Genomic DNA, 17,098 nt, shown 5'->3' on the forward strand with positions numbered 1-17,098 from the left:
AAAACCTCTGTGAATTTGGGAGGTGTTTTTTTTCCCCCAGTAACCGTCAGACAAATCTGAATTGTGACAAGCGTAAGGTTGAGGGCAACGTGCCCCAAATCGAGGACAGCCTAGCATCCCACACTGTGGAGCAGTCTCACCCTGCCTCTACTGAAAGGTGACTCCGTCCCATCAAGGGACCTGTGGTTTCCAGACTTAAACATCTTTGTTGCGACTTGATTTGGAAGAGTTGCCTGTGCCGCCAACACCTCGGAAAGAAAGTTGCTCTGTCCTTTCAGCTGGGGGTGGAAGGGGTTTCGTTGGCCGTTGAGTTCTACCAATGTTTTCTCAAGCTGAGACTGAGCTCCATTCATTCTCCTGCCCGTGTGTGGCTCCATTGGCCCCAGACGGGGCCAGCCAGGCAGCCCGAAGTCTGCACTGAGAACCTGATCCCCCTAACATAGCGATTAAATTTTAGTAAGTGAAATAAAAATGCTTCGGCAAGAAAGAGAGAGAGAGGGAAAAAAAAAAAAAACAACAGAAAGAGAGAAAGCAAGCAGGGAACAATACTTGTTTTATTTCACTCTGAAGAGTCTTTGACAGACCACCCCCCCACCCCCGCCCCTTCCCCGCAGGATATGAGAACTCTTGGGCCGCTGCAGCCTGGCCCCAGGGACCCCGCAGCAGAATTAGGCAGGGGGTGGGGGGCTCTAATGTAAACAGTAACCCTCAGGCCTGGAGTCAGCCCCCCCAAACCCTGCTTCTTTCTTTCTTTCTCCTGTCTCCCCTTCTCTCTCGCCACCTCGCCCCCAGCCCCACCTCCCCAGACAGGCGCCCACAGAACACTGAGCAACTTCAGGTTCAGGCCGGAGGAGAATAAAGGTGCTTTGTGAAGGGAAGCCAAGCGCTCCTGGGGGAGGTGAGGGGCCCGGGGCCTGAGTGTGCCCTCAGTCGGTCCTCACGGCTGCTCCCTCTCCCTGCGCGCCCAGGAGTGGGGCGGAGGGGGGAGGGCCCAGCCCCCAGCCAGGAAGCTCTGGGCGTGGGCAGGGCTTGTGGGAATGATTTCATTGGAAAGGCCTGCGATATTTTTTCCCCTCCCGTGTGTGGTTCTTGGAGAAAGTTGGAGGTGGTGGTGGTGATTTCAGTCGCCTTGGCCGCCCTGAGCAGGAGCTGAGCGGAGGCACCAGGCCGAGCTTGCCGGGCAGCCTGCTCCGGGCCCTCTTGCCGCGCCTGGGGCCGGCTCCGGGCCTCGGGCCTCTGCGCCCTGGCCCACCTTCACCTGTGCACCTCTCCCTCCCCGGCGCTCCACCCTCTCCACTCCCTGTCCCGGCCCTCAGTGTGCGGGGTTCTTTTTGGGTTTTTTCCTTCGAAGAAGAAGAAGACTTTGGAGAGGAGCAGATGCCACCTAAGGCCCCACTGTCTGCTCTGCAAAGTGCTGAAATGTGGAAACTAGTCCTTGGCAGTTTTTATTTTGATCGATTGGTTTATTTTTATCCTGCGGCTTTTTTTTTAACCCCTGTGTTTTGCTGTGTTTCTGTGTTTAGTCTTCGAGTGCTTCCACTGACCATGACCCCCTGGGCCCGCTCCCTTCTGGCTGGGGTAAGTATTGAGTTCTCTGTTCTGTACTCTCAGGGCGTCAGCTGATGGTTCCATGGCGCTCTGTCCTCTTTCCCCACGCGTCTTCCTCATTATCCTGCCTCCGTTCCCCTGTTTCGACTCTTTCCAGCACACCCTCCAGGGAAGCCTAGCTGGAACAGTTGCAGGCGATGGGTCTGGAAGGTGGGGAAAATAGCCGAGTTCTCCTGCACCCCTGGAACACCTCCTCCGCCATCACTGCAGGGGCCTGACCCTATGCGAGAAGTCTCCCAGCAGCCATGGGACTGTTGGGTTGTAGTGCTAACTTTCAGGGTGCCTCCTCAAGAATCCATCCTATGTGATGAAGGCATTGTGACACTGGCTGATTCCTAGATGCATTTGTTTCAGGTCTGTGTCTGTCTACTGAGACACCTTACCACACCTTTCTTTCAGTTGAGATGATGGAGGACTTCAGCTCGATTTTAAATCATGGAAGCCATCTTTTTACTTGTGATAAATGGCTGTGAGAGGGGCCAGAGGGAAGCAGATGAGAGAGTTAAGTGTGGGCTCTGACATTAGGAAAGGGCACCATTGCTGGTTTATCACGCCATGCTGGATTCTCCCTGTCACTGGAGAATCCCAAGTCCTTCATGCTGTTGGCCAGTAATGAGCTAGAGGGATGGACAGCCGTGACCTGAGAGAGATGGCGGGCCTTATGACTATTTTGGGAAGGAGTGGCTGTGCCAAAAGCAGTCGTGAGAGATGGTGGGACTCAGCGCATTCTGCAGCTCTGATCTGGGTCAGGGTTTTGTTCAGTATGTATGCCGAGAGTCCCTTGGAGCTGAAGAGGGCAGACTTTGCAAAAATTGGCATATGTAGGGTTTAATTTTTTTTGTTAGGCCTGCAGGAGATAGTAGATGCTGGTTCGGTGGTGTTCACAGATGGTGTGAGTTGGGCTGGGTGTGCTTCCTAACAAAGATGAAGGAGCTGACAATGATAGGATGAGCATCGCCTGGAAAAGTGCAGCTTGTGAGCTGGATCCTGTTGATGCAGACACAACTACTCCCTGGTTGTAATTTATGGGGTTACATCAACCCCCATAGACCCATAGGGTATCACTTAGTCAATTACCACTGCATTCCAGGGCACCAGAAAGGCCCTCTAGTCCTTCTAGTGGGATATATCTGTTAGTGAGATCCCCCCATTTAGTTCTTGATTTTCAGCTCAGGAATCCCTTAGTCACACATGTGATCCACCTGACTCCCTGAAAGGATGAAAGGTCATAGTTCATCATTGTCTCAGAGATCGACGGCAAGTCAAACATGAGAGGGTCAAATAGGTTCCCTGGCTGGGCAGGAAAGGACTCATCAGATGAAATGAGAATTGTGTAAGGCTATCTGGCAGACCCTGTGACCTACAGTGGGGATCCCAGAGTTGTTCCTGCATCTCTAGAGTCAAGTGGTTTGTTTCTGTACCAGTTCTGCTAAATGATGGTCACCAAGTAGGAGCTGCGAATAGCTCCCAGATGCCAGGTGTGAAATAGCTGAGATGGGAATAGGAGCCAGGGCTGGAGTCAGCACTGTTTTACAAATGATCAGGAAAACACACAAGACCGTGATGATGTGAAACTGAGAGGAAAAGGAGCATCTGGCCATGGGCCCGGAAACCTTCCTGATGGAGTCCTCTGGGCTTTGTGTTGGCTTCCCCAGGGCCCATCTCCCCAGGGAGAGTTAAGAGTGAGCAGAAAGAATAGCAGAACCAGAGGAGAGGTGCGTTTAGGGCAGGCCTGCTGTTGAGTCTACAGTGCTCAGTCCTGGGTCCCTTTCTGCTCCTCCAGCAGAGACTCCACATTCTCCCCAAGCAATAACCCAGGGGTCCAGACACCTCAGGTTTAGATCCATGTCGTCTCAGCTTCCCTGACCCTGGTGTGTGACTGAATGCCTCTGAGTCCCTTTCTTCCTAGATGAAGTTGGGCTAGATTTTACCTAAGGACTTTCCCACCCTCAAACTACCACGTTGTATGCAGCAAGGTGGTTCCCGTGGGCCGTGGGAGGCCCTCAAGTAGTGACAATGGCATTGGCCGGCTGGACAGATCCCCGGGCTTGGCTTTGGTCCTTGGCCAAGAATACGTGGACAATCTAGTTCATAGCAGAAGCTTCTGGGCTGGGAGTGGCTCCACCATCCCTTCACAACCCTGTCGGGAAGCCAGTCCTCTGTGGAACGGTCCCACAGGCTGTTCTGGGTGATGGGAGCTCTGTCATGATCCCAGGCACCTTCTTTTCTTTCTTTTCCTTTTGTCTGTTGTTTTTTGAAATTGCCATCAAGTAGTGGATACCAGGTAAGGCAGACTGGGACCAGGACCCTTTGTTGATACTGTGAACATTGCAGGCTGCTGCTCAAGGGGAGGGGGCTGGGCTCCCTAGTTCTGGATCTTTTTCAGCTTTTGGGTTCCCTGTAGCTTCTGGAACTGATTATCTTTATTTCTTTAATTTCTCCCTGTCATCAGTAAAGAGGGAGGGCCATGCGCATTGTTTGTTTTCAGGACAGAAACAAGTGTTGAAAGCCAAGAAACTTTTAAGTTGGGAAAGGTGAGCACTATCTTGCCGGCCGTCCACCTGGAGCCAGTGGGTGCCCCCTTCAGTCCCTTTCAGAATCACCAGCTAGAGTTGAGTTTGCCCCTCCAGCCCATGCTTTCTCCCTCAAACAATTCAGAGCCATCGTTAGTACAGCAGTAAAGGGCCAGAGAGTAAATATTGTCCAGAGGAGAAAGTATGTCTGAGCTCACCAGACACTGCCCGTCTTGAGGCACACACTTAGGAATAATACCAGGAAGCCCACAGCCCCAGGTGCGTGTCTGCATGTATGCACAATATAGACATTTTGCTGGGATACGGGGCTTTGAGAACCAAACTTTGCGTTTAAGCAGGAAGGTACAGAGGCCCGGTGGTGCTGAGCAGAGAGGGATGAGGGAAAAGGCAGCCTCCCCCCCGGCTCCCCCAGTGACTGTGCCTGTGGGACAGGGATGCCTAGGTCGGCCGCATCCAGTGAACAGAGGACCAGAGAGCAGCCGTGATGGACTGGGGTGGGCACCAGGGTCGAGGGGAGGCTGGGCTGTGCCTCCACTTTGCACACAGCTGGATGCAATTACGCCTCTGGTTTCAGCTGGCCCGCTCCCCCTCCGTGTTGCCACACCGCCCCCTTCCCTCCAGCAAACCAACCAACCGACCAACCGAAGACGGTGCTTCATCTTGAGTTGAAAACGTGTATACCCCTCCCCTGCTCCCCAGTAGGGAAAGATTCTTTTTGTCCTTTTTTTCGCCAGTGACAGACATGAGTGAGCCAGGTTGCGCTGGTTAAACTTCTCTAACAGGGTGAGGACAGGGGCAGAGATGAAGACCAGCACCCAGGAGGTGGGAGCCAGCGGGGAGAGGACATGGGCTCAGGGTGTCTCCATCTGAGCATCCACTTTTCTCTCTCCTCCCCGGCAGAGAAGAGACAGGACAATGGACGGGTGTATTACGTGAACCACAACACACGCACGACCCAGTGGGAAGACCCTCGCACCCAGGGGTGAGGACTTAGGCCGGGAGGGCTCTGGGTGGGCCCTGTGCACCTCCGTTGGCCTGGTGGCCTCACACTGTATTTGGCCTCCTTGGCTGATGTTCTGGGACCTTTAAGCACACACAAGTGCCCCCAGACCCTCTCGATATAGTGAGAGCTTGAAAGTGGCATTTTATGTTGGCCTTCCTCATGGCTGCAGCGCGGCCTGACAGGCCGGTGTTGCTGGCCCCTGCTGTACAAGCTGCTGATGAAGTGATTTCAGAAGAGTTACGTGAGAACTCCCACCGACCCCAACACTCCTTCACTACCCACCCCCCAGAAGCTAGTCTGGGATGGGGCATTTGATGTCTTGGGATTGCTGGCGGCCACTGAGGCCACGGTCATCCACCCAGGGCGGGGATTCTTTGGTCTTGGGACAGTAAATGACCTCTCCACTGCAGACCTTGGGTATTGCCAAGTACATTTCCTTGAGGCCTCTGCGGGGTCTGGGTAAAAGCAGAGAGAAGGCAGCTCCAGCCTTCTGGGGACCCCAGCCCCCTTAGCATGGAAGCCCAGAAGGTGAGATATGAGGCCAGCCTGCAGCCGCTCTCTTCCCATGTTTCCAGGATGATCCAGGAGCCGGCTCTGCCCCCAGGGTGGGAGATGAAGTACACCAGCGAGGGGGTGCGCTACTTCGTGGACCACAACACCCGCACCACCACCTTTAAGGATCCTCGCCCGGGGTTTGAGTCAGGGTAAGGGCTTTGCATGTAGGGCTTCCCAGGTGGCGCTAGCGGGAAAGAATCTGCCTACCAGCGTAGGAGATGAAAGAGACATGGGTTCAATCCCTGGGTCAGGAAGATCCCCTGGAGAAGGAAATGGCAACCCACTCCAGTATTCTTGCCTGTAAAATCCCATGCACAGAGGAGCCTGGCGGACTGCAGTCCATGGGGTCACAAGACTGAGCGCCTGAGCACCAGCGGACTTTGCGCAGGTGTTAGCACAGGCCTAGTATAGCTGCTTTTTTTTTTTTTTTTTTTTGTATAGCTGCTTTTACCACCCTCTAGTGGCCAGTTTTGATGCCACGCCAGTGGGGATGGGTAGGGAAGGGGCTTCTCTATTGAGACTAACACTGGTGGTCTTTCCCTAAAAGCAAGAGGTCTGGCTTTATTTCTAGATTTTCTTTTTAACCTTCAAGTCTGCAGAAGATCTTAGTGGCAGTCCCTTCCTTTCTTTTATGCTTCATTTTACTCATCTCTAAATTAACAGAGCAGTAGCTTTCCTTAGGGCTAATATGTTGCCAAGTTTTGAGAAATCTCGTGGATTCCAGAACATCTTTGCTTTTCCCAGGACAAAACAAGGTTCCCCTGGCGCCTACGACCGAAGTTTTCGGTGGAAGTATCACCAATTCCGTTTCCTCTGCCATGTGAGTTCTGGTACTGGGGCTTCCCCCTGGAGATTGGGGTTACAGAGTCTTTTCATCATTTCCTAGCCTAGTTGCAGGCGTTGGAATGCCTGTGTCTTAGGTGGGAGCAGGTCACTTGTCTCACTGTGACATTGTCTTCCATTTCTAGGGGACCAAGTTCTACCCCCCAAACGTGGAGGTGGGGGGGTAGGGGAAGCCTATTCAACAGACAAGTGATCAGATTGAATAGTTACCACCAATGCCCCAATTTGAGGTCTCTGTTTTCCTTTTCTTTTCAGTCAAATGCTCTCCCCAGCCATGTGAAGATCAGTGTTTCCAGGCAGACACTTTTTGAGGATTCTTTCCAGCAGGTTAGAGAATAATCATCGAGTCTAAGACCCGGGGCAGGGAGAGGGCCCTCTGCTACCACCCTGTCTTCTCTGGTGTGGCCCTTTAAGCCCACATGATACGATTTTCAAGACGTGGGCCTTGGTTATGGGCGATCAGCCGAAGAGCAGGCCTGGGAGTCCCCGGTTGTCTGCTCCCAGCCTGCCATGGAAGGGAGAGTGGCAGGCTGGCTACGACCCTCTGTCTCCCCAGATCATGAACATGAAGCCCTACGACCTGCGCCGCCGGCTCTACATCATCATGCGTGGCGAGGAGGGCCTGGACTACGGGGGCATCGCCAGGTGAGCTGGGAGCCCCGGGAGGCTGTGCTGCACCCCGCTTCCGCGAGCTGCAGGGCACCTGGCCAGGAAGCTGCCTCCTTCTTGCTCAGACAGTTGCCAAAGCTCTCCTGCACCTTCAGGAGTGGGCAGGGGTGTGGCTGGTCTGAAGGGGCGCCACTGAGGTCCTGGGGTCTCCTTCTGGGCTAGGCATCAACCCTCTAGTTGCTGGGTCAAGGGGAGGCCGGGTCGGGGGGTGGTTTCTAGGGGAGGGGTTCAGGATGATGGCTCTTTTTTAAAACAATTTTTTTATTTTGTATTGGGGTATAGTCAATTAACAAACTGTTGTGATAGTTTTAGGTGAACAGTAAAGGACTCAGCTGTCCATATACGTGTATCCATTTTCCCCCAAACCCCCCTCGGGTCCAGGCCGCCACGTAACATTTGCACAGAGTTCCCTGTGCTGTGCAGTAGGTCCTTGTTGAGAACAATGGCTCTTTACCAACCAACCTATCATTATTTCTTTACCCCATCTAGTTGCACCAGTGGGCAGTGGTTAGATATTGGTATTAAGTGGTTGTCCATTGGAATCGACCCCGGGCTTCACTTTCTCTGGGGGCAGCTGGGGCGGGTTTAGTTGGGGGTCTTGGCATAGATCTGGCGTATATAAGCTGTGTCCCAATCCAAAGGGTATTGATCAATACTCAGCTGCATGTCATGTGCACACTGACAATAAAATGAAAACAAACGATATACTCCTAAAAAGAACTCAAAGCATTGTCTTGCCCTCACCCCAGTCCTGCCACAAAAGTTAATAGATTCTCTGGCAAAAATGTTGCCATGGACGATGGGGCATAGGGGCCCCGGCAGAGAGGAGGAGCGTCTTGGCTGCGGTGACCGTTCAGCCTGCCGACCTCTCTCGGTGTGGGGACGTTGTCTCGCTTGGTGTCGGGGTAACTTGCTCCTGGTCCTGTGTGTGCTGGTGGCGTTGCCCTCTCTGTTGGCCCCCGTGGATCGATTGCTCTTTTTTCCCGTGGTGACCGTGGTGACCTCCTCTCTAGGCTCTCCTTGGTGGTGTGGCTCCCGCCCCGTGTGTGTCTGTCTCTCTGTGTCCTGCCAGTGGTTTTACCCTATGGTAGGTTACATCATGCTGTTCTACCACAGGGTAGAACCACGGACAGGATACCGGGGCACCCTCTGCATCGAAGAGACTCCTCGTCTGCCTGGCCACAAACAGCCCAGCAGCCAGGGACTGGCCCCCCTTGGGACGTCCCCCTGCTGGTGTAGCTCAAGCCTCAAAGGACTCTGAATTCTGGCTTGAGGCTTGTACCTAGGGTACAAAGAGATGCTAAGGCGTGGGCGTTGGTTCAGATGAATTTGTGGACATATTGGGAAGGGTATGGTGGTGGGTCTGGGGTGAAGGGATGGTGGGCTGGTGGGAGTGAGGTGTAGACACAGCCTGATGAACAGAATTGTCCTGCATCAAGGATTAGCAACACATTACTGTGTATTCATATTAGGCCTCCTAGGTAGGGTGGAAGAAGGGTGACTGCTGGTCATAGAGCCCCTTTGTAAGATTTAGAAAAAAATGTCCTTTCTCAAGACACTTCTGTGTTGGAAAATGGTCAGAATATACTGGTTTTATTAGGGGAAAAAAGGCAGCTTGATGCTATTTGCAGGAAATTTGTTGTGACAGATGTACACATCTATATTTTAACATCATGTCCTTGTGCAGTGCACAGTCTGCACAGCTGTGCACGGCAGCCCAGAATGCAAGGAGCCCCTTTGCCGTTAGATGCTCCGGATATCAGGTGGGAAGCCCCAGAATACAGCACCCGGAGCCGACATGCACGCACACAGGTTTGCCCGAGCACTGTTGTCAGGTGCAATCGTTCTGGTTCACCCTAGGTCTGCCCCTGCCCTGTTCACTGACCAGCCATTCACCTAGGTCTGCCCTGCCCTGTTCACTGACCAGCTGCTCACAGAGGTTAGCCCAGGGCTGATCCCAGTGGGGCTGCCTCCCCAGGATGCGCGTCTCCAGACTATGTGCTGTGTGACGGCAGAAGAGACTCGTACCTAAGAGCAGGCGAGCAGGGTGCGATACATTAGTCCCGTTTTCCTCTCTCTTCTCTCACAGAGAGTGGTTTTTCCTCCTGTCCCACGAGGTGCTCAACCCCATGTACTGTTTGTTTGAATACGCTGGGAAGAACAACTACTGCCTGCAGATCAACCCTGCCTCCTCCATCAACCCCGACCACCTCACTTACTTCCGCTTTATCGGCCGATTCATCGCCATGGTAAGATTTGCTGTCACCAGACCTCCAGGGAGTGTGGTCACAGACCTGTAGACCACCAGCAGCTCTGAAGACTGGGTGCCCATTCTCTGAGCTCTACCCTCATCCTTACTAAAGATGCAGAAAATATGAGAGTTCTCGAAATAGTCCAGAGCTCTCTCAGGGCCCACCCTATGGCACTGAGGAGGTCTTCACGTTGATTGTGTAGGACTTGTCAAGAGAAAGCCTGGCGTCCCCGGATCAAAGTCTTCCCCTAACACTCACTGCATGCGCTGTCAAGGGTGGGGGTGACGGGCCCATCTCTGGGTGTTGCTCTGAGCTGGGTGGCAGTGTCTGGGAGTATCCGACTGAGACTTGGGCCTTCTGGAAGGGGATGGGGAATCTACACTAGCTGAGAACAGGTAGTTCTCAGGTTGATTGACTGGTGCAAGATGTTGGAGTCATCTGGCAGGAGAAGGGAAGAGCAGGGAATGGGGAGTCGGGCGTTTGTATTTATGTAGAAATGGGAGCACAGTGTAAATTTGGAAAGGGCGTCACCTCATGTGCATCCTGTTGAGTACCTCGAGACCCAGGATGGAGAAAGGGGAGCCCATGGAAGTCCCTGTCCCTCTGCCACATTTGGTCATTGGAGAGCTTTCACTGCTAATTTGCCTTTGCTTCCTCCCCTGACTTCCTGAGTGAGTGTCTGCCCTGCTCCCCTCTCAGGAGGACCCGGGAGCCCATGACTAAGTATGTCCCTTCCCTTTGTCTGGAGGTTCTTGGCCAGGGTGCTTGGGCTCAGGAAGTGGGCACATTCTTCCCGGGTCTAGAGACCCGCCTGGCCCTGTGGCTGACAGGACAGACCAGTAAAACCCTAGACTATTACTCACCACTGGCCCGCCAGCAGCAGCAGGGGCGTGTGCATTATGTTTGGCTGCCTCTGCCGCCCGGCTCTGAGCAGCAGTGAGTCAGGGCTGCCCCCTGGGGCTGTGCTGAGCGAGCCTCCTCTGTGCGTGCGGCGGACCTCTGCTAGAGCGGGGGTGGTGGGCATGCAGTGGGCCAGGGGTGGGTCCTTGTGGTCTGCAGGTGGGACCAAGAGGGCTGCAGACCTAGCCTTCAGGCCCCTGGGAGAGCTGGATGCTCAGGACTGCAGGGAGCAGTAGCTGGGCTCTGATATGGGGCATCCGAGGAAAACCAGACCTCTCTGCCGTGTCTCTTCTGTCCCCAGGCTCTGTACCATGGAAAGTTCATTGATACAGGCTTCACACTCCCTTTCTACAAGCGGATGCTAAACAAGAGACCGACCCTGAAAGACCTGGAATCCATTGACCCTGAATTCTACAACTCTATCGTCTGGATCAAGTGGGTCCCCTCTGTTGCCCTGTGCTGGGAGAGGAGGGGTCTCTGGGTGGGTGGTAGGCGGGTGGAGATGCCCAGCTTCTGGGTCCCCCTGTCCTGGGATCCCGTTCTGGGCTCTAGCCACCTGTGAGTCCTTGTGTCCCACACACACTGAGAGTGAGTGATGGGGTAGGACTGAGGGAAGACCTTCTAAGGCAGACACCTTCCCTGTTGGTCTCTTGTGCCCCCAGAGAGAACAACCTGGAGGAGTGCGGCCTAGAGCTGTACTTCATCCAGGACATGGAGATCCTGGGCAAAGTGACAACCCACGAGCTGAAGGAAGGTGGAGAGAGCATCCGAGTGACAGAGGAGAACAAGGAAGAGTACATCATGTGAGTCTAAAGCCCTGGGGAGCCGGGGGGCCCGGGAAGCGGGGGCCGAGACACAGCCGGCTACAGAGACAGAGGCTCACGCTCTTATCCTGGGGTACCGTCTTCAGCCAGGCCCCCTCATGTGGCCCGTGGGTCTCCAGGGATAGGAAGAACCTTCCATTTTGCACTGACCTTAGATGGCTGCCGTGGCCAGTCATGTGCTGGCCAGAGCCGGGTGGCCAGAGCCCGAGGCACCCCCTGGGTGCTCCTTGTTCCCAAGTTGTAGATTCATGACCGCAGGAAGGAATTTCTTTTAAGAGGCATAAAAGTTCGTCGACTCCTTTGTTCTTCTAACTGAAAGGGCATCTGTGTCTGTGCCTGCTTAAACCCACTGTCACCCGTGGGATTGTACACGAACATACCCATTCACTTCAGGTCCGTTGGGCTAGTCTTTTAACCCCTGCTCATCTGAGCTTCAGTCAGCGGCAATGGGAGGAGCAGGAGGAGGAGATTTTGAAGATTCAAGTGTCTGCGGGTTACTGTGAGGTTTTAAAGGCCATGCTCTGGGGCCGAAGTTGCCCAGGTGTCCCGCCCGCCCAGGTCGACTCTCGGCTACCTCCTGGCTGCCAACAGTGGCCACCTCCCGGCAGACCCTGAGCTGCTCCAGAGGAGTGGGTCTTGGGCTCCACCGATGGTCAGTCTTGGTTTCAGGCTGCTGACCGACTGGCGTTTCACCCGGGGTGTGGAAGAGCAGACCAAAGCCTTCCTGGATGGCTTCAACGAGGTGGCCCCCCTGGAGTGGTTGCGCTACTTTGACGAGAAAGAGCTGGAGGTGAGAGCTGAGGTTGTGGGGGTCCTGAGCCCTGGCCCCTGGGGCTGTCCTGCCCTTTGACAGCCTCGCCGAGCACCCACAGCGACTTACCAGTAAAACCCCAGGCTCTCCCAGGAGGGTAGGAGCAGGCAAATATGGTTAATTTGGGTCTTGCATCTGCCCTTACCTGGGCTCTTGTTTTCAAGGGGTCGTCATGCAAGACTTGTGCTACCCATACCGTTAAAACTGCCGACAGAGATGTGTGGGGTGCTTCCACCTGCCAGGGAGCAGACGGGGCCCTGTGTGCCATGGGGACGGGGCTGGTGCTGGGTGCCTGACACCCTCTCTCTCCTCCGTAGCTGATGCTGTGCGGCATGCAGGAGATAGACATGAGCGACTGGCAGAAGAACACCATCTACCGGCACTATACCAAGAACAGCAAGCAGATCCAGTGGTTCTGGCAGGTGGGCCCTGGGCCTGGTCCCCGCAGTAAGAGCAGGGGCTCTGGGCAGGCATGTTTGGGTGGTACCCCCAGGAAGCGGACCAGATTGAACCCCAAGCTCCGGGACACTTGCTGTGTCATCACCTTCCTCGTCTTTGACACTCTCCTCGCCTCCCCCAACTCCCAAAAGGATATGAGAAGCCCAGCCTGGGGACGATAGGAGCTGGGTTGCGGCCACTGCATTCGACAGGAGGTGTTGTTGGCAGTGGGCCAGCCTCAGATGCTGGTGTGCGGGCTGGCAGGGAGGGGGCCGTGAGCAGGGAGGGACGTTCTTGTGGGTCACGTGGTCGCCTTCCAGCCAGGTGGGACGGAAAGCGTGGGCTTGGCTCCAGAGAAACTGAAAGAGCTCCTTGTCCTGCATATAAGGAATCAGTTGCTTTGTATGTGCAGGTCTTGTCGTTGTTATCATTGTGCAGTATAGCATACGTAAAAAAGAACGAGCAGAGGTAGGTTTTCTGTGGAGGTGAGGTTCACATACCGTAAAATTCGCCACATTAAGTGTTTGGAGTGGCTCTTACGGTGGCTTCTGACAGTGTTGTACCCGCCATCACCACTGTTGAATTCCAGCTCATTTCATTTCCCTCCAAAAGAAATCTCACACCTATTAAAGCAGTCACTCTCATCCTTAGTATGTTTTTAAAGATGGAACTTGGGGGACTTCCCTCGTGGTCCAGTGGTTGAGCGCCCACCTTACAGTGCAGGGGACGCTGGTTCCACCCCTGGTGTGGGCGCTAAGACCTTGCGTGCTGCAGGGCAACTAAGCCCACCGGCCACAACTGGAGAGTCCATGTGCCACAACGAGAGATCCTGCATGAGGCAACCAAGACCCGATGTAGCTAAATAAATACATATTTTTTTAAAAAATGGAACTTGGATGACAAGGAGAATCTGGCCTGAGACCAAGAGATGTCACATAGACTGGTGGGAATGATGTACACACACAGCCTCTTAGAGCAGCTTTGGGGTTTCCCAGGGAGTAACTCTCACCCACCCCCACACACCACACTGGGTCTCCATGTTCTCAGCCCCAAAGAGGGGCCCTGGCTCATTGCAGAGTTACAGGTCAGGGCAAAGTGCTGGTCTGAGTGGGCCCTGACTCTGCCTGGGCTCGTGGGGCTCCAGGTGGTGAAGGAGATGGACAACGAGAAGAGGATCCGGCTGCTGCAGTTTGTCACCGGGACCTGCCGCCTGCCCGTTGGGGGATTCACCGAACTCATCGGTACGTTATCCCTGCCCTGCTGGTGCCGTTGGGTGGAGGTGAGGACAGCTCAAAGCAGGGACAAGACCTCATGTCCTCCTGGAAGCAAGTCAGTGGGAAGCTGTCTTTGGTGGCATTGGAGGGTCCTGCCTCAGGAAGGGGCTGACTTGTCATAGACAACATGTGTTCCTTTGGATAACAGGTAGCAACGGCCCACAGAAATTTTGCATTGACAAGGTTGGCAAGGAAACCTGGCTGCCCAGGAGCCACACCTGGTGAGTGTGCTGGTTGTGGGGGGAGGTGGTTGGAACCTGAGACCCGATGAGCGCCCAAGAGCAGCCCTGTGGGCAAGGCGGCTTCAGCGCCTTGATCCTGGCAACTTTGTGTAGTTCTGTGGTGCTTAGGTTTGGGGAGGTAAGGCTGAGGTGTGCCTGGGCCTCCGATCTTTTGGGAGTTGTGACAGTATCTATGTGCCCTGACAGCCATACCAGGTATGAAATACAGTAAGTCCCCTACACACGAACCTTCAACTTGTGAACTTTCAAAGGTGCGAACATGAGTCCGTGTGTCTGGTCATGTAACTTCGCTCACTTATCTGGCGTGCGTTGTCACGTGTGTACACCCTCCACAAGTGGAGCAGGAAATGGCGAGGGGGTTTTCTCTAGATGAGGAGGCACCGTTAGTTTTTGAGGCATAGGACCCAAATGTAGAATGGTATCTGAAGGTTGCAGCAGCCGTTCAGAATATAATCCAGTGCTACCATGTCACCTATGATGAGGAAAAAAAGAGCTACCACCCAGACATCACGGGGTCATTTTTTTTCAAGAGGGTAGACAGAGTTGAATCCAGCAAGGAACCAGAACCTGTGACATCAATGTCAGGAGTGCAGCTTGCCTGTCATCTCCTATTGCTGATGATCCTTTAGCTCTACCGTCTTCCTCCTCCAATCAGTAACTCTTCTTGCCTGTTCACTGGATGCCAAGCCCCTGTATTCCAGCTGTTGTACTGTAATTTTCAAAGCTCTGTATTGTAAGATTAAAATTGTTTTGTTTTTTATGTATTATTTGTATGAAAAGTATTATAAATGTATTACAGTATGAATTTGAGCAAACTCTGGGAGATAGTGAAGGACAGGGAAGGCTAGCATGCGACAGTTCATGCATGGGGTTGCAAAGAGTCAGACATGACCTAATGACTGAAGAACAACAGCTGGATAGCTGACTGTGTTAGTTGAGTACCTAGGCTAACTTTATTGGACTGAAGAACAAATTGGACTTATAGACATGCTGTTGGAATGGAACTCGTTCGTATGTAGGGAACTTGCTGTATTGAAGCACTCCTATTCCAGTCGGCAAAGAGCTGCTGTCCCCGGTCTTCTTCTGCAGTTCCGCATTTCCCCTGTAGCCCTGTCCCCTCCTCTAACCCCGTTGTGGTCCAGGGACACAGCAGGACCTTTGAGGACCCTGTTGTGGTGTGTGGCCAGCTGGCATCGTGGTTGAGTCACAGTAGGGGATCTCTCAATACCCCTGTGGTTGCTAGAGCTCTGACCCGTGCCGCATGCTGACTGCCCTGTTCTCCTTTCTTGACAGTTTCAACCGGCTGGACCTGCCGCCATACAAGAGCTACGAACAGCTGAAGGAGAAGCTGCTGTACGCTGTTGAGGAGACCGAGGGCTTTGGGCAGGAGTAACTGAGGCTGACCCCCACCCCCAAACCCAGCACATGTGTAGTCTTGAGTCCTCCCTGCCTGAGAGGCCACTGGCCACGTAGCCCCCGGGAGGCCCCTGCAGATGGTAGTCCCGCGTAGGACCACACTGTCATCAGGCTGGTGGCAGCAGAGCCTGACCTCAAGAGGCCCTGCCCTGCCCTTCGCTCCTCCCTACTGGTGGCAGTCTGGAATAAAGCCCCCATGTCACCCTTGGCCCCATCAGCCATTGCAAAGCCTGGAGGGCTGACCCTCTCTGCAAAGCTCATCCTCCTTCTCCCTTGAGACCAACCCTAGGTTTGTGTGCGTGTGCAAGGGCGGCGCCCTGGGCTGAAGCCCTGGGCCTCACAGGCTGCTTAGGTGAGAGGGAGACTGGCCATTTGGGGTAGCTGTTCTGGGCTGCGGAAGCCCAGGGTCTTTGCCAGTAAAAGAGGTTCTATTTCGTATAGAACTTTTCCAGTGATCTATATAAATGAAGGTCTGAGGGAGGGGAGCTCTGGACCAAGGTCACCTCTTGTCCCTGGCTAGCCAGCTCCAGCCACGGAGGCTGAGCAGCAGGGCCCCGCCCTCCACTCAGTGCTGGCCAGTTTGTTCCCTCCAGCAGATGAAGGGTCGTTACCAGCTGCTTGGATGTCAGGGGGATGGAAACCCTCTCAGATTTTCTTTTCCCTTTTGCATAAACTTGAAGCATTTTGCGTGTAGGGCCGCTTTGTGTTCTGTGGCTGGCGTGCTGCTGTCACTTCCTGTCAAGGAGCTGGTGCGCCAGGCATGGCTGGGACCCAGGGGCACCCAGCACTGTTGGTCCAAGAATTTCCCAAACAGCTGCTCCTCCTAGGAGCCTGCTTTGCAGTTCTGTGAGCGCGGGCAGGCCTGACCCAGTGGCTCAACTTCCCAATAGCCTTGTCCCCGAGCCTTTGACAGAGAAGGGTGGAAGGGGATTATTGTCCTGAGTGTAACCCCAACCTCGCTGCCTCCAAGAAAGGAGAACTCCCTTTGCTAGATGGAGTGATGGGGTGCGTGGGGCTGATGGGCTAAGACCCTGGACCTCCAGGCGGCCCGTGTGTCCGGGTGGAGAATGAAGTGTGTTCCTGCCGCTGTAGAGTGTGTTCACTCTGCCTCAAAGTGTCGCTTTCCCTGCACAAAAGAGATGATGCTCTTGGAAACCAGCAGAAGGGCCCTGAGCTGCTGTGCACAGTCTGACTTGATTGCTGGAGCTCCTGCTGACCTCTGCCGTGGGCATCCTGCTGTGTGTTCAGATCTTCCAGGCGAACACACTCCTCTAGGATGCTGGAGTGGTGATTGTCACTGGGTCCCCTTGCAGGTCCTCAGACCACCCACGGGGTTGTCTGAGGACAGCCTCGTGCCCTCAGGTCCTCGTCCTGCCCCCTGCCACCCTGGCCCGTGTCTGCTCTGTTGTATGTACTGATTCGAGCGGCTCAGCTCACCACAGCCCAGCCTCCTTCTTCCCTCGGATCATTGGCTGTGCTTCCCTGTGGTGTCTCACCATGTTGGGGATTGGGGCACAAGCCACCACGCCATGCAGGGTTTGGGAGCCTCAGGCTCATGGGCGTGCCGAGTGCATTCATGTGGGTGTGTGTGTGTACATACATGTATATAACTGAGGTGTCTGTACGGAATGCCCTTTGGTAGCTCTGAGTTGGTCACCAGATTGTTTTGTAATGCCCACCCCCTTGCCTTGGTATTGCCAGTTTCTTGTGCAATAAACAATCAACAGCT

At 54.2% G+C, this 17,098-nt stretch overlaps 1 protein-coding gene across 6 annotated transcripts in view; it reads left to right on the top strand.

The window, feature by feature from the left end:
- The window catches only part of WWP2 (WW domain containing E3 ubiquitin protein ligase 2), a 149,171-nt gene extending 132,073 nt beyond the window's left edge, over nucleotides 1–17,098 (top strand). For 4 of the 6 annotated variants that reach the window (XM_043898953.1, XM_043898954.1, XM_043898956.1 and 1 more), the window contains 14 exons: nucleotides 1,524–1,578; nucleotides 5,043–5,124; nucleotides 5,721–5,849; nucleotides 6,445–6,520; nucleotides 6,799–6,870; nucleotides 7,100–7,188; nucleotides 9,302–9,461; nucleotides 10,666–10,799; nucleotides 11,027–11,167; nucleotides 11,858–11,978; nucleotides 12,317–12,421; nucleotides 13,582–13,678; nucleotides 13,860–13,932; nucleotides 15,247–17,098. In XM_043898953.1, the coding sequence (XP_043754888.1) occupies nucleotides 1,524–1,578; nucleotides 5,043–5,124; nucleotides 5,721–5,849; nucleotides 6,445–6,520; nucleotides 6,799–6,870; nucleotides 7,100–7,188; nucleotides 9,302–9,461; nucleotides 10,666–10,799; nucleotides 11,027–11,167; nucleotides 11,858–11,978; nucleotides 12,317–12,421; nucleotides 13,582–13,678; nucleotides 13,860–13,932; nucleotides 15,247–15,346 (1,434 nt within the window). In that variant the 3' untranslated portion in view covers nucleotides 15,347–17,098. Of the gene's footprint in view, nucleotides 1–1,078; nucleotides 1,579–1,608; nucleotides 3,893–5,042; nucleotides 5,125–5,720; nucleotides 5,850–6,444; nucleotides 6,521–6,798; nucleotides 6,871–7,099; nucleotides 7,189–9,301; nucleotides 9,462–10,665; nucleotides 10,800–11,026; nucleotides 11,168–11,857; nucleotides 11,979–12,316; nucleotides 12,422–13,581; nucleotides 13,679–13,859; nucleotides 13,933–15,246 lie in introns of those variants that run through there. The other 2 variants (XM_043898957.1, XM_043898958.1) reach the window with 2 other exon arrangements.

The sequence above is a fragment of the Cervus elaphus genome, chromosome 4 (assembly GCF_910594005.1).
Source record: "Cervus elaphus chromosome 4, mCerEla1.1, whole genome shotgun sequence".
Lineage (NCBI taxonomy): Eukaryota > Metazoa > Chordata > Mammalia > Artiodactyla > Cervidae > Cervus > Cervus elaphus.